The sequence below is a fragment of the Medicago sativa genome, chromosome 7 (genome assembly GCF_051527215.1).
Source record: "Medicago sativa cultivar Bolivia chromosome 7, Bolivia_mono, whole genome shotgun sequence".
NCBI classification, from domain to species: Eukaryota; Viridiplantae; Streptophyta; class Magnoliopsida; order Fabales; family Fabaceae; genus Medicago; species Medicago sativa.
Genome location: NC_140755.1, coordinates 104,036,681 through 104,054,453, shown reverse-complemented (window position 1 = coordinate 104,054,453; position 17,773 = coordinate 104,036,681). Strand labels below are relative to the sequence as shown.

The following is a 17,773-nucleotide window of genomic DNA, read 5'->3' as shown; positions in this document are numbered from 1 at the left end:
TATATATAACGTTAAAAAATGAGACACGTAACAGAACTCTACTGGATATTTGATATTGTCATAGTCACAGATTAATTGCAAATACAAAGACCGACTTTTATTTTTTATTCTAGAGAATGAATGAGCTAAACGAAAGTGACTCAATAGCCCCTAAAAAAAGTGATTAAATAGAAAATTAACTGTGCCTATCGATCTGATAAAGTTTTGTTACATTGGTGTTATATTTGGTAAAAGAAAAAAATATTGGTGTTATGCGAAAGTAACATTTTTCTCTATTTATCAAGAATAATGAGCAGGAAAGTCAATAGAAAATCGTATATTTAAAAATATAGAAAGCAAAAAGAAATGATTCATCATCCTTCCGCGTAATTGCACAAGTCCATTCATTATCAATGGGAGCTTTCACTTTTCTTGACCCGTCAAAGGGATTGTGCATATTATGGCGTTTGAATTGGTCAGAAATCAAACATCACTCATATCATATCTCAATAACTCAAACCTCTGTTTTCCCAGTGTAGTCTTACTTATTTCAACATCAAATTACAGAAGTTTTGTTCGATATGAATTTTTTTATAGGTAACAATTTTGATCATTTATATCTTAAATTATCTATTAGAAAAAAATCATAATAATTGATATTTTAAAAATATTAATTGGAGACAAATAAAACAACATCTTATATATAAATATTTGTCTTGATATTTTAGAAAAAAAAATATTATCAAACTAGGTTATATAAATAAGAGTAATGATATTTTAACATTCATTTGATGACAACTTTGTTGACAACCTTGTTTTTCTCACTTCTTATTGGTCAAAAACAATGGAGAGAGAAAAAGGAAGAGAGAGGATATCAACATCATGTGAGTATGAGAGAGAAAGTTGTCCAAAAGTTGTCAAAAAGTGGTTGTCAAAATATCATTTCTCTATAAATAATGCATGTTATCAAACAGTTATTTTAGCACAGAGCGTATATGATAAGATATATATTTATCTCTATTTGTCTTTTTTTTTTTTTTATATACCTTTTACACACATGTCATAGGGTAATACACAAAATTAAAAACACTACATTGTTTTAATGTGAACATATCACCTATATTTTCATTCTCTAGAACAAAATCATGGTCCAAGCCCCAAGGGTCACAATAGAATCAGGACCCACGTTGTGGAAAACTCAATTTGTTTACCTAGTCAAATTTATTTTATTTTCACTAAGCTTAATTATATCTTTACCCTTATATTTTATTTATAGCACCATAGATTATTGTATATGATACATATCTTCCCCTTCGTCTCACCTTTCACTAAGCAACTCCTCTGTCTATTATTTCACACTCACCTTCATCACTCCACTTAAGTGCCCGTCTTCATTATCATTTTACAAAAAATGGAAGAGACTACAAAGAGAAAACGTGTTAGTATAACCAATGAATTAATCCAAGGAAAGGAGTTAGCAAAGCAGCTAAGTAACCATATAATTATATCATCCAATGAAACCAATGAATTCTTGATTGACAAAATAATTTCAACCTACCAGAAAGCACTTACTATGTTGAATGTGAGAGGAGGAGAGACTAAGACCATTGATGGTAAAATGAAGGATTCTCATCCTTCTTTTACAAACGAGAGTCCCAAAAGTGAGGTCATCATAGACCAGGAATTTAACCACAATGCTCTCTTCAAGAAAAGGTAATGTCAAACTATTTTTTCTTGTAGATATCAATATATACAACTAATAGTTTTTTTTTATTAAATACACATTACCTTAACTTTTTTATTAACATAGTTAGAACGTCAACTTATTCATAATGATGTCTTTGAACTCGTAATTTTGCTTAAAAAATGATACTTGTAATAAAACGGAGAGAATGTTGTTGTTTTGTAACTTTTGTTTCTTTCATGTGTGTGAATTGTCAAGGTCAAGGCCCTAGCTTGAACGTATTTCAGTATGTAATCATTTGAATTTGTGGTGCAGAAAGAGCATGCCTAAATGGAAGGAACAAGTGAAGATTTGCACAAACACAGGATTATCTGAAGGGTCTTTGGATGATGAATATAGCTGGAGAAAATATGGTCAAAAGGATATTCTTGGAGCTAAGTTTTCAAGGTTAGAAAGCTTTTTCTTCATTTCATTCAATTTTATTTGTTGTTATAAATTAAACAAGTAAAATTAATAATATTTGTTTTAGTGGAAAAGTTTGTACAATAAGCGTTTTGAATTTGATATAGGAATAACATGTAAGCATCTTAGTGTCACAGGTCTTATAATGTAAGTTCCCTGTTTTTAGCCCTGTTAACCAAATCAATATTGCTCAACTATTTTTTTGGTTACAAAATGATTATTACTTTTTTGTTAAATATTTAAGGCTGTTTACATTTTTGTGAAAATACCTTCTATTTCATTACTCAAGATTTGCACTATTTGTTAATAATAAGGATAAAAGAGACTTTTAACGAGAGTAAAGAAAACAAAGTGCTTATTAAGGATGACGTGAAATATTGAAAATAGTTATTTCAACATTTGTATTGTTTTCGGAAATGATAGACATTTGTTCAATTAAAGAGTCTCTTTTTTCTCGTTAACAAGTAAAACTAACTCAAATTATAAAAAATGAAAATAAAAAATGTTTTCACAATTTTATTGGTTTGGATTGCAGAGGATATTACAGATGCACACATAGAAATGGACAAGGGTGCCTAGCAACAAAGCAGGTTCAAAGGTCAGATGAAGATCCAACAATAATTGAGGTTACTTACAGAGGAAGACACACATGCACTCATCCTCAAGCTAAGCCTTTAAAAAGGGAATTTCCCTCAAAGTTAAAGATAAAGGGCTTAGAGAAAAATAAACTTCACAATGATAAAAAGAATCAACTACAAACTCAAGAGACTAGTTTCACTTCCAAGGCAGAACTTGATGTTAAAAGAAATGACTTAGAAGAAACCAAAGAGGGTATTTTCCCTCGGTTTTGTTTTCCTTCTCCATCAATTGAATCAGAAAATGAGATAATGATGGAATCAAACTTTTTTGGTTTGTCAGAATATCAATTGGGCTACAATGGATTATGCCAAAATGGACCAACTTCAGAATCTGATATCACTGATACAGTTTCAGCTCCAACTTCAGTCACCAATTCACCAATCCTTGATTTGGATATCTTGCTTCAAAGAGGGGATTTTGACACTGATTTCCCTCTCAATACTCCTGAATATTTCTCTTCATAAAATTCCCAACTTTCACCTAGTTGTTTAGAGAGCAAGAATAGATTATAGAATAGTCTATGTTTAAAATTAACTAGTACTTTGTAGATGATACAAGGGTAATATTTTTGAAAACATATATATTATGGAAATGAGAAATTATTATTAAATTTGTTAAATGAACGGGTTTTCACCTCATTATTTTTTATCCCTGTCTTAAATTTTTTCTGTCAAAAAAATTTAAGACAGGGATAAAAAAGAAAAGGCTAGATGGCTAGTGTATACTATACTAGCGACAGCTTGAAGAACCATCTTAACTTAATTAAGCACTTAAAACACAGGTGCTTATATACAAAATATTTCTACAATAATAAAAGATAAAATAAAGTCAAATTGTTATTATAGACTATTTTAAAGAGCTTATAGAAATAAGCCAAAAACAGTGTATAGACATATCATAAGTTGTTTACATAAGTCTACCAAATAGTATCACAAGTGCTCATCTAATCTAAGTAGATAAACTCAAATAAGTTAATCTAAATAGACAATAGATGTATAGATAGTAAGGGAATATGGAGACTAGAGATCACCCATTCTTCTAGCACATTTGACACAATCATCCAAAATCATCTTAGCGTCATATTTATATACAAATCCTTTGTCACATAGCTTTGTTGACCCCCACTTCATATCCTTCTTTGGCCTATCTGCATATCTGTAATGTGATATTTTCAAATGAAAACTATAAACAGTTTAATTTGTATTTTCTAAGACTGTACAATGAAAATTCAAATTTGATTAACAGTTCTTATAACCAATCCACTGAAAAATGTGCATGTATGAGAAGAAGGAATAGGCTGATTTGAAACAATGTTTTAAAAATCAGACCCGAGATCATCAAGTGATACATTCTAGTTACGGTTCAATTGGTTCAACCATGAACAAGAGACGACAAATAAAGAAATAAATAAAGTAAAAAAATAAAAATGCAAAAAATAACAACGGGTTGTATTGTATCCACCACGATTCCACTAGACTAAAGTATAAAGACGATGAAATCAATCATTAAACTGAATATGCTGCCACTTACTCTTGATTAACAGTGAATTCTGGATAATGAAGAGCATAATGATTAGCAATCTCTTTTAACGAAACATAAGAACTAGCACACAAGAACCGTCCATTGATTGATGAAGTACTTTCCATGCAGAATATATGAGCTTCACAGACATCATCAACATGTACAAGAGGAATTTTCCCCAAGAATTTTTGTACAAACTCCAGTGATTTGCGTCCGTTTGCATTTTCTGTGATATGTGAGATACAAATTGCAACGCTACCGGGTGTGAAGGATTGAAGAGTGTCACCTCCAACAACCCCACATAGGAGACTTACCACCTCCAACCCTCCACCATTTTCATTGTTCCCACAGCTCAACATATATTCCTCTGTCACTGTCTTTGAATAAATATAGTCCTTAAAAAAACAAGTCCATTACAATAAAATTCAAATACCACCAATTGAAAAGAGATAAGACATGAAAACAGTTTATAAAGAGCGTTCTTTGTCACCTTAATAATAGTTTCGGAAGAATGAGTTAGACATAATATAAAAAACTAGTAGATAAAGATAATAAATTGACCATGATCTATCTTTGACAAATATGAGTTTGGAACTTACCTTAAGATAAGCATCATGGTACAAATATGCTAAAGAATCGTTGAGGGGTGTCCAGCAAGTTTCATCCATTATATCATTGAAACCAGTCCCATCATCTTTCATTGGAGAAGCAGATACAACAGATCCGGTGTAAATGAGACGCTTCACCGTTCCCGCTCTCTTACAATACATAGCAATGCTTTCTGACCCAGCAAGCGATGCTTCAGTAATATCCTTGAACTGCTATGCATATTATAAGATTCATTCATACATCAAACATACATGATAAAATTATGTATACCTTATTTTTACCTATGTTTTCATATGGTTAAAATTTGAATCGGTCGGAATTAATTCAACCCTACAAAATCAATTATTCTTACTCATAAACATATTTTCAGACCTTACATCATTAAACGTGGAGCTCTTTATTGGAATTGTATTGGAGACGTCTCATATTGCTCGGGTTGTTGGATTTAATACTTAAAGCATCCCTCCTCTTGTTTGATAACAAGTGGTTCAACTTCAACGGATCTTGGATAAATCTTAATACCATGATAGATTTTTTGTATTAAGTCTAACTCATCCTCACAAAATCAGCTTTGTAAGGATTTGAGTTAGACTCAATCAAAATTCTAATATGATAATATAGCTAGGGCTATCAAAAATCCATTGGACCACTTTCTATTGGACACAGTCTCACATTTAACAGAAATATGGTTATAAAGAGTGACATTTCTTTCCTTATAAGCCAGTTTCGTAAATACTGAGTTAGACCTATCCAAATACAACTAGATATCCAAACACATGGATATAATTTAACCTGAGATGCGGGTTCATGGATCAAGGGTGTGGCAACATGAAAGACATATTCACAGCCCTTAATTGCAGCCTCAAAGTCAATTGAGTTGTAAATATCTGCTTGAAACAAGACCAGTTTGTCTTGTGATTGTGGAAAGCTCTTTAAAAGTTCCACCTTAGACTCATCCTCTGTAAAGTGTGTGATTTGCAAAGCCTTTATTAGTGGGTGGTGGAAGCAAATTCTAAATCAAATTAACAACACAAAACAGATGCATATGAATTGAAATAAAAGTATACTCACTCAAGTCTCTGAGAGTTGCATGGACAGTGTAGCCTTTAGCTAAAAGCTTGTTGATGAGCAAAGAAGCAATGTAACCAGAAGCACCTGTGACGCATACCTTACACCTTGCTTCCATCACCTTCCCTTTTCTGGTCAAAATGTACAGCCACCACCCAACCCAATAGTCATGTGTTTGGTATAAACGTATCAATTATGATTTCCTCTTGTCTTTTCTTTGTTGGTATGTTTCATTTATATATAATTCATCACATTAAATAAATTATCAATATACATATAGTATTTTAATTCTAATCATCTTTTAGAGAAGAAAACAAACACACACACACTGACACACACACACACAAGTCACATGCACTCATGGTAAAACTCATAAATTAATAATCAATTAGTCATCCAATTATTAGTTTTATCAGTAGATATGATCATTTATCAATTAATACTTATAATTAATCGATAAATGACTAATATAAACAATTTAAACATATTACATATAAACGTACAGTTGGTCGTCACATATCAAGTTTTTAGTGTTCAATGTTTAAATTAATTACATACTAATATTTTTAATCAACTCAAAAGTGTGGTGACATGTGTGGAACGGAAAGAGCACCAGAGTTTGGCAAGATCCATGGCTGAGGCGAACTGGAAATTCTTTCATTACATTTATAAGCCCCGTTGAGATGGTTTTGAGAGCTTGAAAATGGCGGATTTGTTGGAAAATTGTCTGTTTGGTGCCAGCGGTAGTTAACTGTGGCCGCACTAACGCAATTAACCGTCTTCTTGGCAAATTTTTAATTTTTTTTTTCCAACGGCACTTTAGTACCGTAGATACTTTGAGATCAATTTTTTTTTTTCGCTTATGGTTTTCATTTCACATCTAACTAAGCGAAAAAGATTGCAGTGATTTCGAAGAATAAAAGGAGGGAAATGGAGTATATGGTTTTAAATGGGGATTTTGGACTAATATACTATACTTAGAGCATTCACAATGGAGACCCTCAACTTTGAGGTCTTAAATGAGTCTCACATTGACACATCACTTTTTTATTATTTTTTAATAATAATACCTAATAGGTACTCAACCACTACAATGGAGATCCTCCAACAAAAGGTCTAAATAGGACCCACCAATAACATTAAAAAAACCAAGGTAAATTGCAATTGAAAAACAATAGTACAATGACATTGATTATTTTAAGCAAAAGTAATGTGAGACCCACTTAAGCATTGAGGTCTTAAGTGAGACCCTGGGTCTTAGAAGACCCCCAAAAAATTTCTCCACAATGGGGTACCTATTAGGTACCGGGTAGGGATGCCAATGGGTATCCGTGGGTACGGGTAGTATGATATCCGTCCCCGCCCCGTTGGATAAATATGGTACATGTACCCGTCCCCATACCCGTGCGGGTATCTCTAACGGGCAATCCACGGGTATTTAGATACCCACGGATATCCGCGGGTACCCATGAATTTTTTATTTTTTTTTTGTACAAAGATGAATTCAACTTTTAATTACCTAAAAAATTCAACTTTTAAAGATCCATACATAACATATTCCATTCAAATTTCATAATCCATACCATAATCCAACAAAAATAAGGATTCTTACATAATCCCAAGCAAATTCATCATACCAAAAAAGATTAAATCAATTCAAATCCATAAAACAATTAGAAAGCCCTAAAATTAGTTTATTCCTCTAAAATTAGAAAGCCCTAAATTCTAAAATCATAAACAAGTAATCATTCTAAGGAAAAGAAGAAAAGAGATGAAGAGAAATTTTTGATGCTCTTGAAACCACACTCTTATATATATATTTTAGTAATTTACGTAATTTATTAACGGGTACGGATACCCGCGGGCACGGGTATCATCAAATCCGTGTCCGTGTCCATAAAGTAACGGGTAGTTAAATACCCGTTTAATATACCTGCAGGTACTCGTTTAGCTACCCGCCCCGTGCCCATGACGGATTTTATCCGCGGATATCTGCGGGCACGGATTTTTTTGCCACCCCTAGGTATCGGGTCTTAAATAGTTAAGACCCTACCATTGTGGATGGTCTTACAGGTGAAATGAGAGGAAAACACGGCAACATGGAACCATTATGAGGATCACAATAATAATCATCTATGATTAATATGGTAATATACACCTTATGGCTGGTTATTATAAGTAAGAAAGAGGTTTCAAGCATCAAACAATGGATCATTATTATAAGTAGGAAAATGCTTTTTTTTTTTAAGGAAAGTAGGAAAATGCTAACATGTACTCCTTCCGTCCCGGAATAATTGACCCATTTTCTAAAAAAAGTGTCCCAAAATAACTGACTCATTTCAATTTTCAATACAACTTTCATCATTCCCAATACAATATAACACTAAATAATAATACTTTTATCATTCCCAATACAATATATTCCACTTTTCCCATCATTTATACACTTTTCTTAATCTGTGTGAAAAACCAAAGTAGGTCAATTATACCGGGACGGAGGGAGTATCATTTTACATTTTAGTATTATAAAGACAAAAATCATATATTCGAAATTATATCAATTTATTTTTCAAAATTTTTAAATTACTTCTACTTAATAAATACTATTTACTAATTATGACATTTTACATTTTTGTACTTTTACTATACCCTCATTTAACTTTAAAAACATTTATTGTGTGTAGTTGGGCTAGTTTTTCCAATAAAGATTAGCATGGATGGTTATTTTAGTAAGCTTAATATTATTATTATTTTTGAATATTTTTCATGAATTCTAAAAAATTAATTATTTTTTTTACAAAACAAAATTATGGTGTGTACTTCGGGGTGACATTTCACATGGGAAGGGTGATTCCTTTCCCACCATGGAAAAGGTGAATTGTGACCCTTGATATATTAATAAAAATATTCAATGGTTGAGATTGTTTACTTGTAACCCATTGTTTACTTTTTGTTTTTAAAAATTGCACAAAAATTGTGACCCCACGTAATAAAAGTTTAATGATATTTCATTTTACTGGTTGTTGTGATTTATTTTATTAGTTATTTAAATAAGGTATTCTGTATAACTTAATTAATTAAAGGGTCTTGCTAACAAGTGCCCTAAGGGCATTGTTTAAGGAACACATAAAAGGAAATTATGTCTTGAAAATACAAGTTGAACACTTGTTAAAGTCATAACCGTACAATTTCCTATGCAAAAAATTGCTATTTTTAGATGCTTAAACAATGCCCTTAGGCACTTGTTAGCATTTTCCTTAATTAAAAATCTATCAAATTGTTCATCATATCTGAGTTGCTTCTTTTTCCCACGCCTAGATCAATACATATGCTTACTGTGTTTCAATATCATTTGTTCTAGTTACAGACCTAGTTATATTATTCATCTTTTTCTTTCTTAAATTCTTCTGATCCATTCTCTGTCAAACGAGCTACCATTAGGTGATTTTTACATCACAATTTTTATTTTTATTGTGAACTCTAAAACCCCCAAATTGTAATGTGTATCTCAAAATCGCATATAATTTTTTTTTTCAGTTCAACCTAATTGATACCAAAATCCTCAAAATCACTTAATAAATCATTTTCTTTTTACAAATATTGATCTCGAATGGATTCTGATGTTTCATTCTTTATGGATGGAGAAGACGGATGTATTGAATGGAAGAAGATATTTGTTGTCATGAACACATTTCAGATCTGTAATTCAAAGTTTCAAAGGTGTTGTTCCAGATCCATAACACCGCCGTTGAATTGTCAAGCTCTGTAATTTGAAGTTCAAGATTGATTTTGATTTCTAGATTTGAGAAAATGAATGGGGAATCACAGTTTCGATAATTTATGTTTTCTGATAATTTCTGGGTACATATACTTCAATGAAGAGAAAGAACAAGTTTTTAATTTTGGGAGAAAAAAATTCTAAGATTTGATATAACAAAACCAATGACATTAATTAAAAAACAACAACCCAGTGTTGTGTGTTTGTGAATTCATTTTATTAAGTTTAAGAAAATAGATAAGAAGCCTCTCTTCAACAAGCAATTAGGAAACAAGTGAAGGTGTGAGATTTCCTTTCATGTTTTTTAAGCTTCTCTTCATGTTGCTCGTGTGGTTGAAGAACAAGGAGGAGAGAAGAGTGTGGATAGTACTGATTTTTAAATGGGGGGTGTAGTTCACAGTTAAATATAATAAATCATTAATGTTTTTTTGTCTGAACTACAATACAATACTAAACAAAGCCAATTGCAACCTGTTCAACTGGCAGTTGTAGGTAAAAATCTGTCATTTCCATGGTGGGAAAGGATTGGTCTTTCCCATGTGAAATGTCACCGTACTTCGGAAGTACATATTCACGAATATGAATATCACATGCTAACTAATGATTAGAGAATGATATAGAAATATTTTACTCCCTCCGTTCCTTTTTAATTGTCACTTTTGGGTTTTTTACACAAACCAAGACAACACATACATTTTGCAACTTTTGTCACAGCAATTTTTCTTTTTCCTATAATAATCTTCATCATTTAATATCTCATTTCATATATTTCTCTCTCTACAATAAATAACCAAGGGTAATAATGGCAAAACAACATTTAATGTTGTATTGAACTTTGAAAGTGACAGTTAATTAGAAACAAAAAAATTCTACAAAAGTGACAATTAAAAAGGAACGGAAGGAGTAGTATTAATATATTATAGCACTTTGGGAACTGGAAAGCTAGAAGAACAGAGAGATCGATGATTTAAGACGTAGTCACTTATTTACTATAATAAGTAAAATAATTATTTTTAAATTTATTGAATAACTGATAAAATTAATTCATAATAGATTGAATACATCGGTTGTTGAATAAATCTAAAAAATATTTTTTTTCTTCTTCTTATAATAGTCTTCGTAGCAAGTAAAAGGATGATTTAACAGGGTGAAGATCCTCTCCATTTTAAGTTCTCTCCATTTGTTCCATTACCAAAGTTTTGGTGTATAAATGTGCAATTAATGTCTTTAATTCTTGAAATGTGTGCATTTATATCATATATTTACTTCAAAACTATAGTAATTGACATTTCCATTTTATTTAGGAAATGGAGAGGATCTTCACCCGATTTAACAGGGCACATCACACTAAATTTAAGAGATAAACTCAAAAGGGATCTCCAAGACATTATGAAAAAGGTTATTATCCCACTCAAAATAACCTAATCAAAACGTGAACTAGAGAATTATTTACACATCTGAAATAAAATTCTTGTTCATTCTTTTCTTTTCGTTGATAATTCATTTTATTTAAGATCTTTGATCTCATGCACCCTAAGGTATCTCCATGAATTATGTCCTCTAGGTCTGTTATAAAACTAATAATCATTGAGTTGATTGTAGGACATATGATTTTTCTTCACTATGGCTGAGCTACCTCTTAAATGAACCGCTTTTGGAATCAAACCCAGATTATTTTTCTAATGAAAAATCATGTTGCTCTCGTGCATATAATTCTTCGTCAAGTTTTACATACATAGGACAAAAACAAACGCTAAAATGTAAAACTTGTGATTAAACCAAAGTGGGACATTTGTTATATATAGTACTGATGCAATGTTTTTGTCAAACTTGTTCGGTGCTGTTGGACGCAAACAGCACTATCACATTTTGGATTCAAGCTATTGAAAGAAGTTGTTGAATTAAAGCTATTAGGTTCTTATCATAATGATTTTAGCTTAAACAAATGGGTTTATATAATAGGATATTTTTTTGAAACAAATAAACCAAATTCATACCTATTTTTATTGCAAACCAACAAGCCAAGCACTTGGTAAGTGTCAAACACCTCATTATGGTGCCATGAATATTATGGGTCATGGGGTCCCACGTCTTTTTGGCTAGTTCCACGGTCTTTGTCATTCCATGTATGCCATTGTCCATAAAGAAAGACAGACAGCAGGACATGTATGTACGTGTAGAGTTTTGAAAATATTTCAAAGGAAAATGTTTTTTTTTTTTGAAGGAAATTTCAAAGGAAAATGTTAATATACTAAAATAAAAATTATGCATTAATAATTGTATTAATTTAAAAAAATTAATTAATATTTATTATTTGTGGAGTCTTAACATATGCCCAAAGACACGTGTTAGCGATACCTTATTTCAAATACACATACTATTAACACTAATTAATAAGAAAATTATATATATAACAAGATGTTGTTATTGTAGCTAATATTAAATAATATAAGCTACTACAACTTTTTTAATTTAATTTATTACAGTGGATTTGTTGCTCCACTTGAGAGCTAAATTGGAGATATGGTTTGTGGAAGTTCCATTCTCACCAAGAGTTTTAGCAGCTGCATCCTTAAGATCCTTCATTTGATAACGAAGCTTTTTCCCTTCTTCACCTTCCATAAGACACTTAACAACACTAGCAATTTCCAATCTCTCAACCAAACCATTCTCACCAACATTTGGTCTCAACCCAACCTTAACATCCTCAGTTAAAATAACAGCATTCATCTTTTGCTCTGCAAAAAGTGGCCAAACCACTAAAGGCACCCCATTAACAACACTCTCAAGAACTGAATTCCAACCACAATGAGTCAAAAACCCACCAGTTGAGCCATGGGCCAAAACCTGTGGTTGTGGGGCCCAAGATGACACAACAAGACCCCTCCCTTTGGTTCTCTCCAAAAACCCATTTGGTAGAAAATCAAAAGGATCAGAATGTGTTTCAGCACTGAAGTAAGAAGCATTAGCAACTTTATCATTTGGACTTCTAACAACCCATAAAAACCGTTGCTCACTCATTTCCAAGCCAAGTGCCAATTCAATTATCTGTTTACTAGAGAGGGTCCCACCACTTCCAAAAGAAACAAACAGAACACTCCCGTGTGGTTGATTATCTAACCAATTCAAACTCTCTGAGTTCGGTCCAATTTGACCTACTTCCCTGTTTACTAATGGTCCGACCGGGTAAAACTTAGGTTTTCCCGGTTCTTCCTTTAGTAACTCCTTGATTGGACCTGGTTCAAGTTCAAGGAAACTGTTCTCTATAAGTCCATCGGCTTCTCTGTATCTCTTCCCGTTGCGAAGGACACTTTGGTAAGCATCGTTCTTCCTGTCTTGAAGCGGGTCTAGTAAATATTTACCATGAATCGGAATACAACCAGGAATTTTCACCGGTTCAGTCAATTCTCTAAACTCGCAGTGAACTTCCTCGTCAAGGCGAGGAAGGTAAAGGAAAAGAGAGAGAGCCATGGCAGTTGAAGGGTAGAAGACATATTTAGGGACGTTGAATTCTCCAGCGACGTCAAAAGCGTCTGTCCCAAAGAGGTCGACGACAACAGCAGTGATAGTATGAGTATCAGAGAGAGTGTTGAAGTTTTGACGGAGAGAAGGGAGAGAACGGAGGACAGTGAGGGAGATGATTGTCTCTATCCCGGAGGTTGGTGGAAGGTCTGAGAAGGAAACTGGTGGAAGGAAAGTATGTGAAATGGACTTTGGAAGAGATTGAAGAACGGTTTTTTGGGCTTTTGAAGGTGGACCATCACTGGGAATGAAGAAGGTGATTTGAAGATTTTGATGAAGAATAATTCTTTTGGCGAATTCAATCATTGGTATAAGATGTCCCATGCCTGGTGATGGTAGCATCACAACCATAGGTGGTTTTGATAATGGTTCTTGTTTTGAGATTTCCATGGAAATGCAAATGGTGTGTTTAGTATTTTGGGTGGGTGAGAATTGGGAATAGACAAAGAAGGTTGTTGTAATGTTTGAGAGTATGAAGAGGAATGGAATAATTATATTATATATATATAGAAGAAGAAAAGAAGAGTTTTATTACTACCTCCGTCCCGGTATAATTGACCTACTTTGATTTTTCACACAGATTAAGAAAAGTGTATAAATAAAGGAGAAAGTGGAATATATTGTATTGGGAATGATAAAAGTAGTATTATTTAGTGTTATATTGTATTGGAAATGATGAAAGTTGTATTGAAAATTGAAATGAGTCAGTTTTTTTGGGACACTTTTTTTTAGAAAATGGGTCAGTTATTCCGGGACGGAGGGAATATTATTATTATGGTCTGTAAAGGAGGCAGAGTTTGTTATGTTTATTAATGATTGATTGGTGCTTTAGTGGCAGATAGATAGCGCTTGAATTTCAGTGAACGACGTTTTACTAATTTTAGTTTTCTATAATTCTGTGGTAATGCTTTTAATAATGCAATATTACTTTATTTAAATACAATACGTGATTTGAGTTAGTGTTTTCTTTTGTTTTGTTGTTGAATATTACTGCTACTACTTTGTGTAAAGGAGGGCATTATGGGTTTTGGATGATTGGGTGAGAAAATATGTTGGGAGTAAGTAGAAATAAATCGACAATAACAAATTAAAAAGATTGAGACATACTACATAGTAACATAGGCAAATTATTGGTATTATAATGGAAGGGAAAGGCATTGATAATCTTATCTAGAAGGAAAGCGATATGAGTGGGGACGGATCATGCAATATTTGTGATATGTGATATAAAGGGATGATGTCAATTCATACGTAAGGCTTATGTGATAAACAAACATGATTTTCTTTTCTTTTATCTATGGACGTGTGCAATGCACATATATATATTAATAATAATAATGTTATTATCATATATATATATATATATATATATATATATATATATATATATATATATATATATATATATCCCACACGTTTTTTTATTTCCTTCGCTTTCAATTTCAAATAAGACTGCAATGGAAGGAGTATCATGTTAGTTCAAGGAACTTTCTGAATGCATATTGAACCTGGACGGCATCAAGGGGGGGCTGAATTTGGAATAAAATCAAAACATTAACGGCTTACCTTGGCGGTAGCAAAGCTATTAAGGATGCAAATTCAATATTTGGTGAGTTGGTACTTGGTTGGTATCAACAAATCAATATCATCAATCAAAGAGTATTCCAATTACTTGCAAGCTTCTACAATTATTTTCGTACTCCAATTATGCAAGTATAAAGTGTGACCGATAATTGTTTTAATCAAGATTTAAATTGAAATTTTTACTAATGAGTTGTTCTTAATTAAAACTAATTAACTACTTGAATCCAATAATTTGATATTTAAAGATAAAAAGTTGAATTTAAATAATTGATTTATAGTTATAGTTTAATCTATGTATGTGATCCGAACTTCATTGAGAAGTTGGCTCCATCAAAGGTAGTTGAGCAGTGCTTTGAAAAGTTGATGATGGTGGTATTTGCAAATATTTTGACACTCAAGTAAGTAAGCGAAGCTGGAGTATAAGTTATGTGGGATTAAAATTGTGTACATTTCTCTATGTTTTAAGGACTATTTTTGGTGAGGTTGAGGATCCCTTAAGGAGTTAGGTCTTAATGGTTGGGAACGAGACACTAAAAAGTTGTCTCGACATTCGCACTTGTCCGTGCCTTTGTCTTTGGCCATTGTCCCCTACTAGCCACTTATGGCTTGTTGAAGAAGTTCTGACTCTTTTAAGTGTGTCAATTGTGTTGAGTTAGGTCTGTGATTTATTGGGCATTGGTCCAAAACACTTTTTTAATTGAATTAATACCAACACAATTGGTTGACATGCCCCTTATGTGTGTGTTTTAAATATTGAAAACGAAGTTCAATTCTTATTAAAAAAAGAATAATTCTAGATACTATGGAGAATTGTATGAAGTTGCCCATCAAATTTAGCCCGCCATACAGGTAAATTTACAAATGAAGTAATAGTTGGTTTGTGGGTACAACTTATACATTCACGGACGTAATTAATTTTAAGTGGTTGATGGATAAATACCTACAATTCTTTAAAAGAAGTCTCCAACATAAAAATAGTGATTGTATTAACAAATTTACTTGTTTTCTATTTTAAAATCAACTTTTTTATATAGATTTGAGCTGCCTCTCAAATTGGCAACGTGAACGGTAAATAATCTTTTTTCTTTAGGGGCAACGGTAAATAATCATGTTAACCGTTAAGAACATGTCGGATTGTTTCACTCCCGTTTTAATCATGTTTAACTAACTTTGAAGTGCACGTGTATTGTTGTTGTTAAAAAAGAGAGGAAGGAACAAACGAAGTAACGTACTAACGTTATGATGATGAAAGAATGATGCAACGGACTACGGACTAAAGATAATACGGAAAATACTTGGGTGACATAATGTCACCGTGACATTAAATCTGGGTCACACAAATGTATCCATGGATGTGTTATGTGGCCCAGATGCAAATGACAATGTGTGTTGTGTGACCCAGATTTAATGTCACGGTGACATTATGTCACCCAAGTGTTGTCCAGATAATACTTTCCCGGTCCCACCCCACGTAATGTATACACCATGAGACGTCACGACGCTAGAAAATATGCCCACCAAAATTAATTTGTAAAAGAATTATGATATGATATGATGATAGATATGTATATTGACAATTTTTTTTTGTGACAACAACCTAAAAATATTACAGTAGTTGTCAAAAAACTCTTACTGTATGATATATTGACATAGTGTTTTGAAGTTTTTTCTTTTACTTGTGTTATTTTAGACAATTATTTATATGATAATTTACGGAACAACTGTAGATTTACAAAAAAAAATAGATATTGATATAAAAATTAAAGTAGTAGAGAGATGAAGTAAAAATATAATATAAGTATAAAAAAAAAAGTTTTCACAAATTTATTATACAAATATTATTTTTCTTTTTCTTTTATTTCTATAAAAATACCCTTATGTACACAGGGTTGCAAAAGAGTTATTGCAAAATACATCTTCAAATATCATTTCTCTCTGTAAAATACTCCCTCCAATCACTATTATAAAAAAATATATATTTAAATTTAACGAATAGCTTATGTATTTTGTCGATAATATAAATCAGATATATTATTTATTCAATAAATTTAAAAAGTGTTTTTTTTACTAAAGTGTTTGCGGTCTAATACACAAATATATTTGTCTTACAACAGAAATATTATAATTAGGTTCTGTCCAAAAAAATTAGGTTTTTTAATATGATTTTTGAAGGGTAACTTTTTTTATTATGTTAATACTTTTTCTATTATATTATATATCCTTTCTCAATTTTTAATTATAAAAATAACAAGTCTCAGACTTCTATTATTTAAATATCATTTTTTATCATTTTTTATATTTATTTACTAAGTATGTTTTAATTTGTAATGTAATAAATTACGAAAGACGATACCTGTACATTTTGATGTTAAATGTTTTGTGAATGATTTTGATGTTAAATGTTATAATTTTGAAAGACATTTCATTGTATTTTTTAACGTACTACCTTAATTTTTCTAAAAATCATTTATCTCGTAGAGCCGGTACCTTATATGTATTGATGATGCAACATATGAATCATTAACTTTGCTCTCTTCACATAAAAACTAAATTTGAAAAATGAAAGAAGACAGAAATACTTTTCACATAAAAAATTTAGGAATACTTTTATTTATTGAGTTTTTTTTAAGGAATTTATTGAGTTAAAAGATTGAGGAATCACACTGGAACTTAAAAGAAAATAAAATAAAATAAAAGAGAAGAAGTAAACACGAAAAATATCTTTGATTGTTATGTTAGGCATGTAGAAAGAAAATAGAAGAATGAAAAGTCTGAACAAAAAGTTGTTTTTCTTTTTTATTATTTTAAATGACCTCGTATCCTAGAAGTCTACGTCAGCTTAACTGATGAACTAAAAGTTTGAAAAAAAAATAAAGAGATAAAATTGAAAAATTCATATAATTACATAATATTATGTTGAGTATATC

At 31.6% G+C, this 17,773-nt stretch overlaps 3 protein-coding genes across 4 annotated transcripts; 1 reads left to right on the top strand and 2 right to left on the bottom strand.

Annotated features, from left to right (window-relative positions):
- The first annotated feature begins 1,278 nt into the window (after positions 1 to 1,278).
- LOC146911670 (putative WRKY transcription factor 41) lies at positions 1,279 to 3,383 on the top strand. The gene is made up of 3 exons (XM_085726258.1): positions 1,279 to 1,692; positions 1,979 to 2,110; positions 2,661 to 3,383. Exons 1-3 carry the CDS (start codon positions 1,391 to 1,393, stop codon positions 3,226 to 3,228), a joined length of 1,002 nt encoding a protein of 333 aa, XP_085582384.1. The 5' UTR covers positions 1,279 to 1,390; the 3' UTR covers positions 3,229 to 3,383.
- A 199-nt stretch (positions 3,384 to 3,582) lies between these two features.
- LOC146911669 (NADPH HC-toxin reductase 1-like) lies at positions 3,583 to 6,170 on the bottom strand. 2 transcript variants are annotated; one of them, XM_085726256.1, is made up of 5 exons: positions 5,966 to 6,170; positions 5,687 to 5,853; positions 4,885 to 5,106; positions 4,295 to 4,680; positions 3,583 to 3,919 (listed from the first exon to the last, which is right to left on the bottom strand). In XM_085726256.1, the coding sequence occupies exons 1-5, from the start codon at positions 6,078 to 6,080 to the stop codon at positions 3,784 to 3,786; spliced, it is 1,026 nt and encodes a 341-aa protein (XP_085582382.1). In that variant the 5' UTR covers positions 6,081 to 6,170; the 3' UTR covers positions 3,583 to 3,783. The 2 variants fall into 2 exon arrangements, with proteins under 2 accessions (XP_085582382.1, XP_085582383.1); XM_085726257.1 differs by having other exon boundaries at positions 4,885 to 5,103.
- Positions 6,171 to 12,026: 5,856 nt separating this feature from the next.
- Positions 12,027 to 13,736, bottom strand: LOC146911668 (hydroquinone glucosyltransferase-like). Its single transcript, XM_085726253.1, has one exon. It carries the CDS (start codon positions 13,650 to 13,652, stop codon positions 12,213 to 12,215), a length of 1,440 nt encoding a protein of 479 aa, XP_085582379.1. The 5' UTR covers positions 13,653 to 13,736; the 3' UTR covers positions 12,027 to 12,212.
- Between the last annotated feature and the right edge of the window lie 4,037 nt (positions 13,737 to 17,773).

Excerpts from the sequence above, each read along its gene's own strand:
- LOC146911669 (XM_085726256.1), bottom strand. The coding sequence starts at position 6,080 with ATGGAAGCAAGGTGTAAGGTATGCGTCACAGGTGCTTCTGGTTACATT. Across the intron at positions 5,854-5,965 it reads TGCAACTCTCAGAGACTTGA|AGGATGAGTCTAAGGTGGAA; the intron begins GTGAGTATACTT and ends CACACTTTACAG. Across the intron at positions 5,107-5,686 it reads TCCATGAACCCGCATCTCAG|CAGTTCAAGGATATTACTGA; the intron begins GTTAAATTATAT and ends TAATATGCATAG.
- LOC146911668 (XM_085726253.1), bottom strand. The coding sequence starts at position 13,652 with ATGGAAATCTCAAAACAAGAACCATTATCAAAACCACCTATGGTTGTG.
- LOC146911670 (XM_085726258.1), top strand. The coding sequence starts at position 1,391 with ATGGAAGAGACTACAAAGAGAAAACGTGTTAGTATAACCAATGAATTA. Across the intron at positions 1,693-1,978 it reads AATGCTCTCTTCAAGAAAAG|AAAGAGCATGCCTAAATGGA; the intron begins GTAATGTCAAAC and ends TTTGTGGTGCAG. Across the intron at positions 2,111-2,660 it reads CTTGGAGCTAAGTTTTCAAG|AGGATATTACAGATGCACAC; the intron begins GTTAGAAAGCTT and ends TTTGGATTGCAG.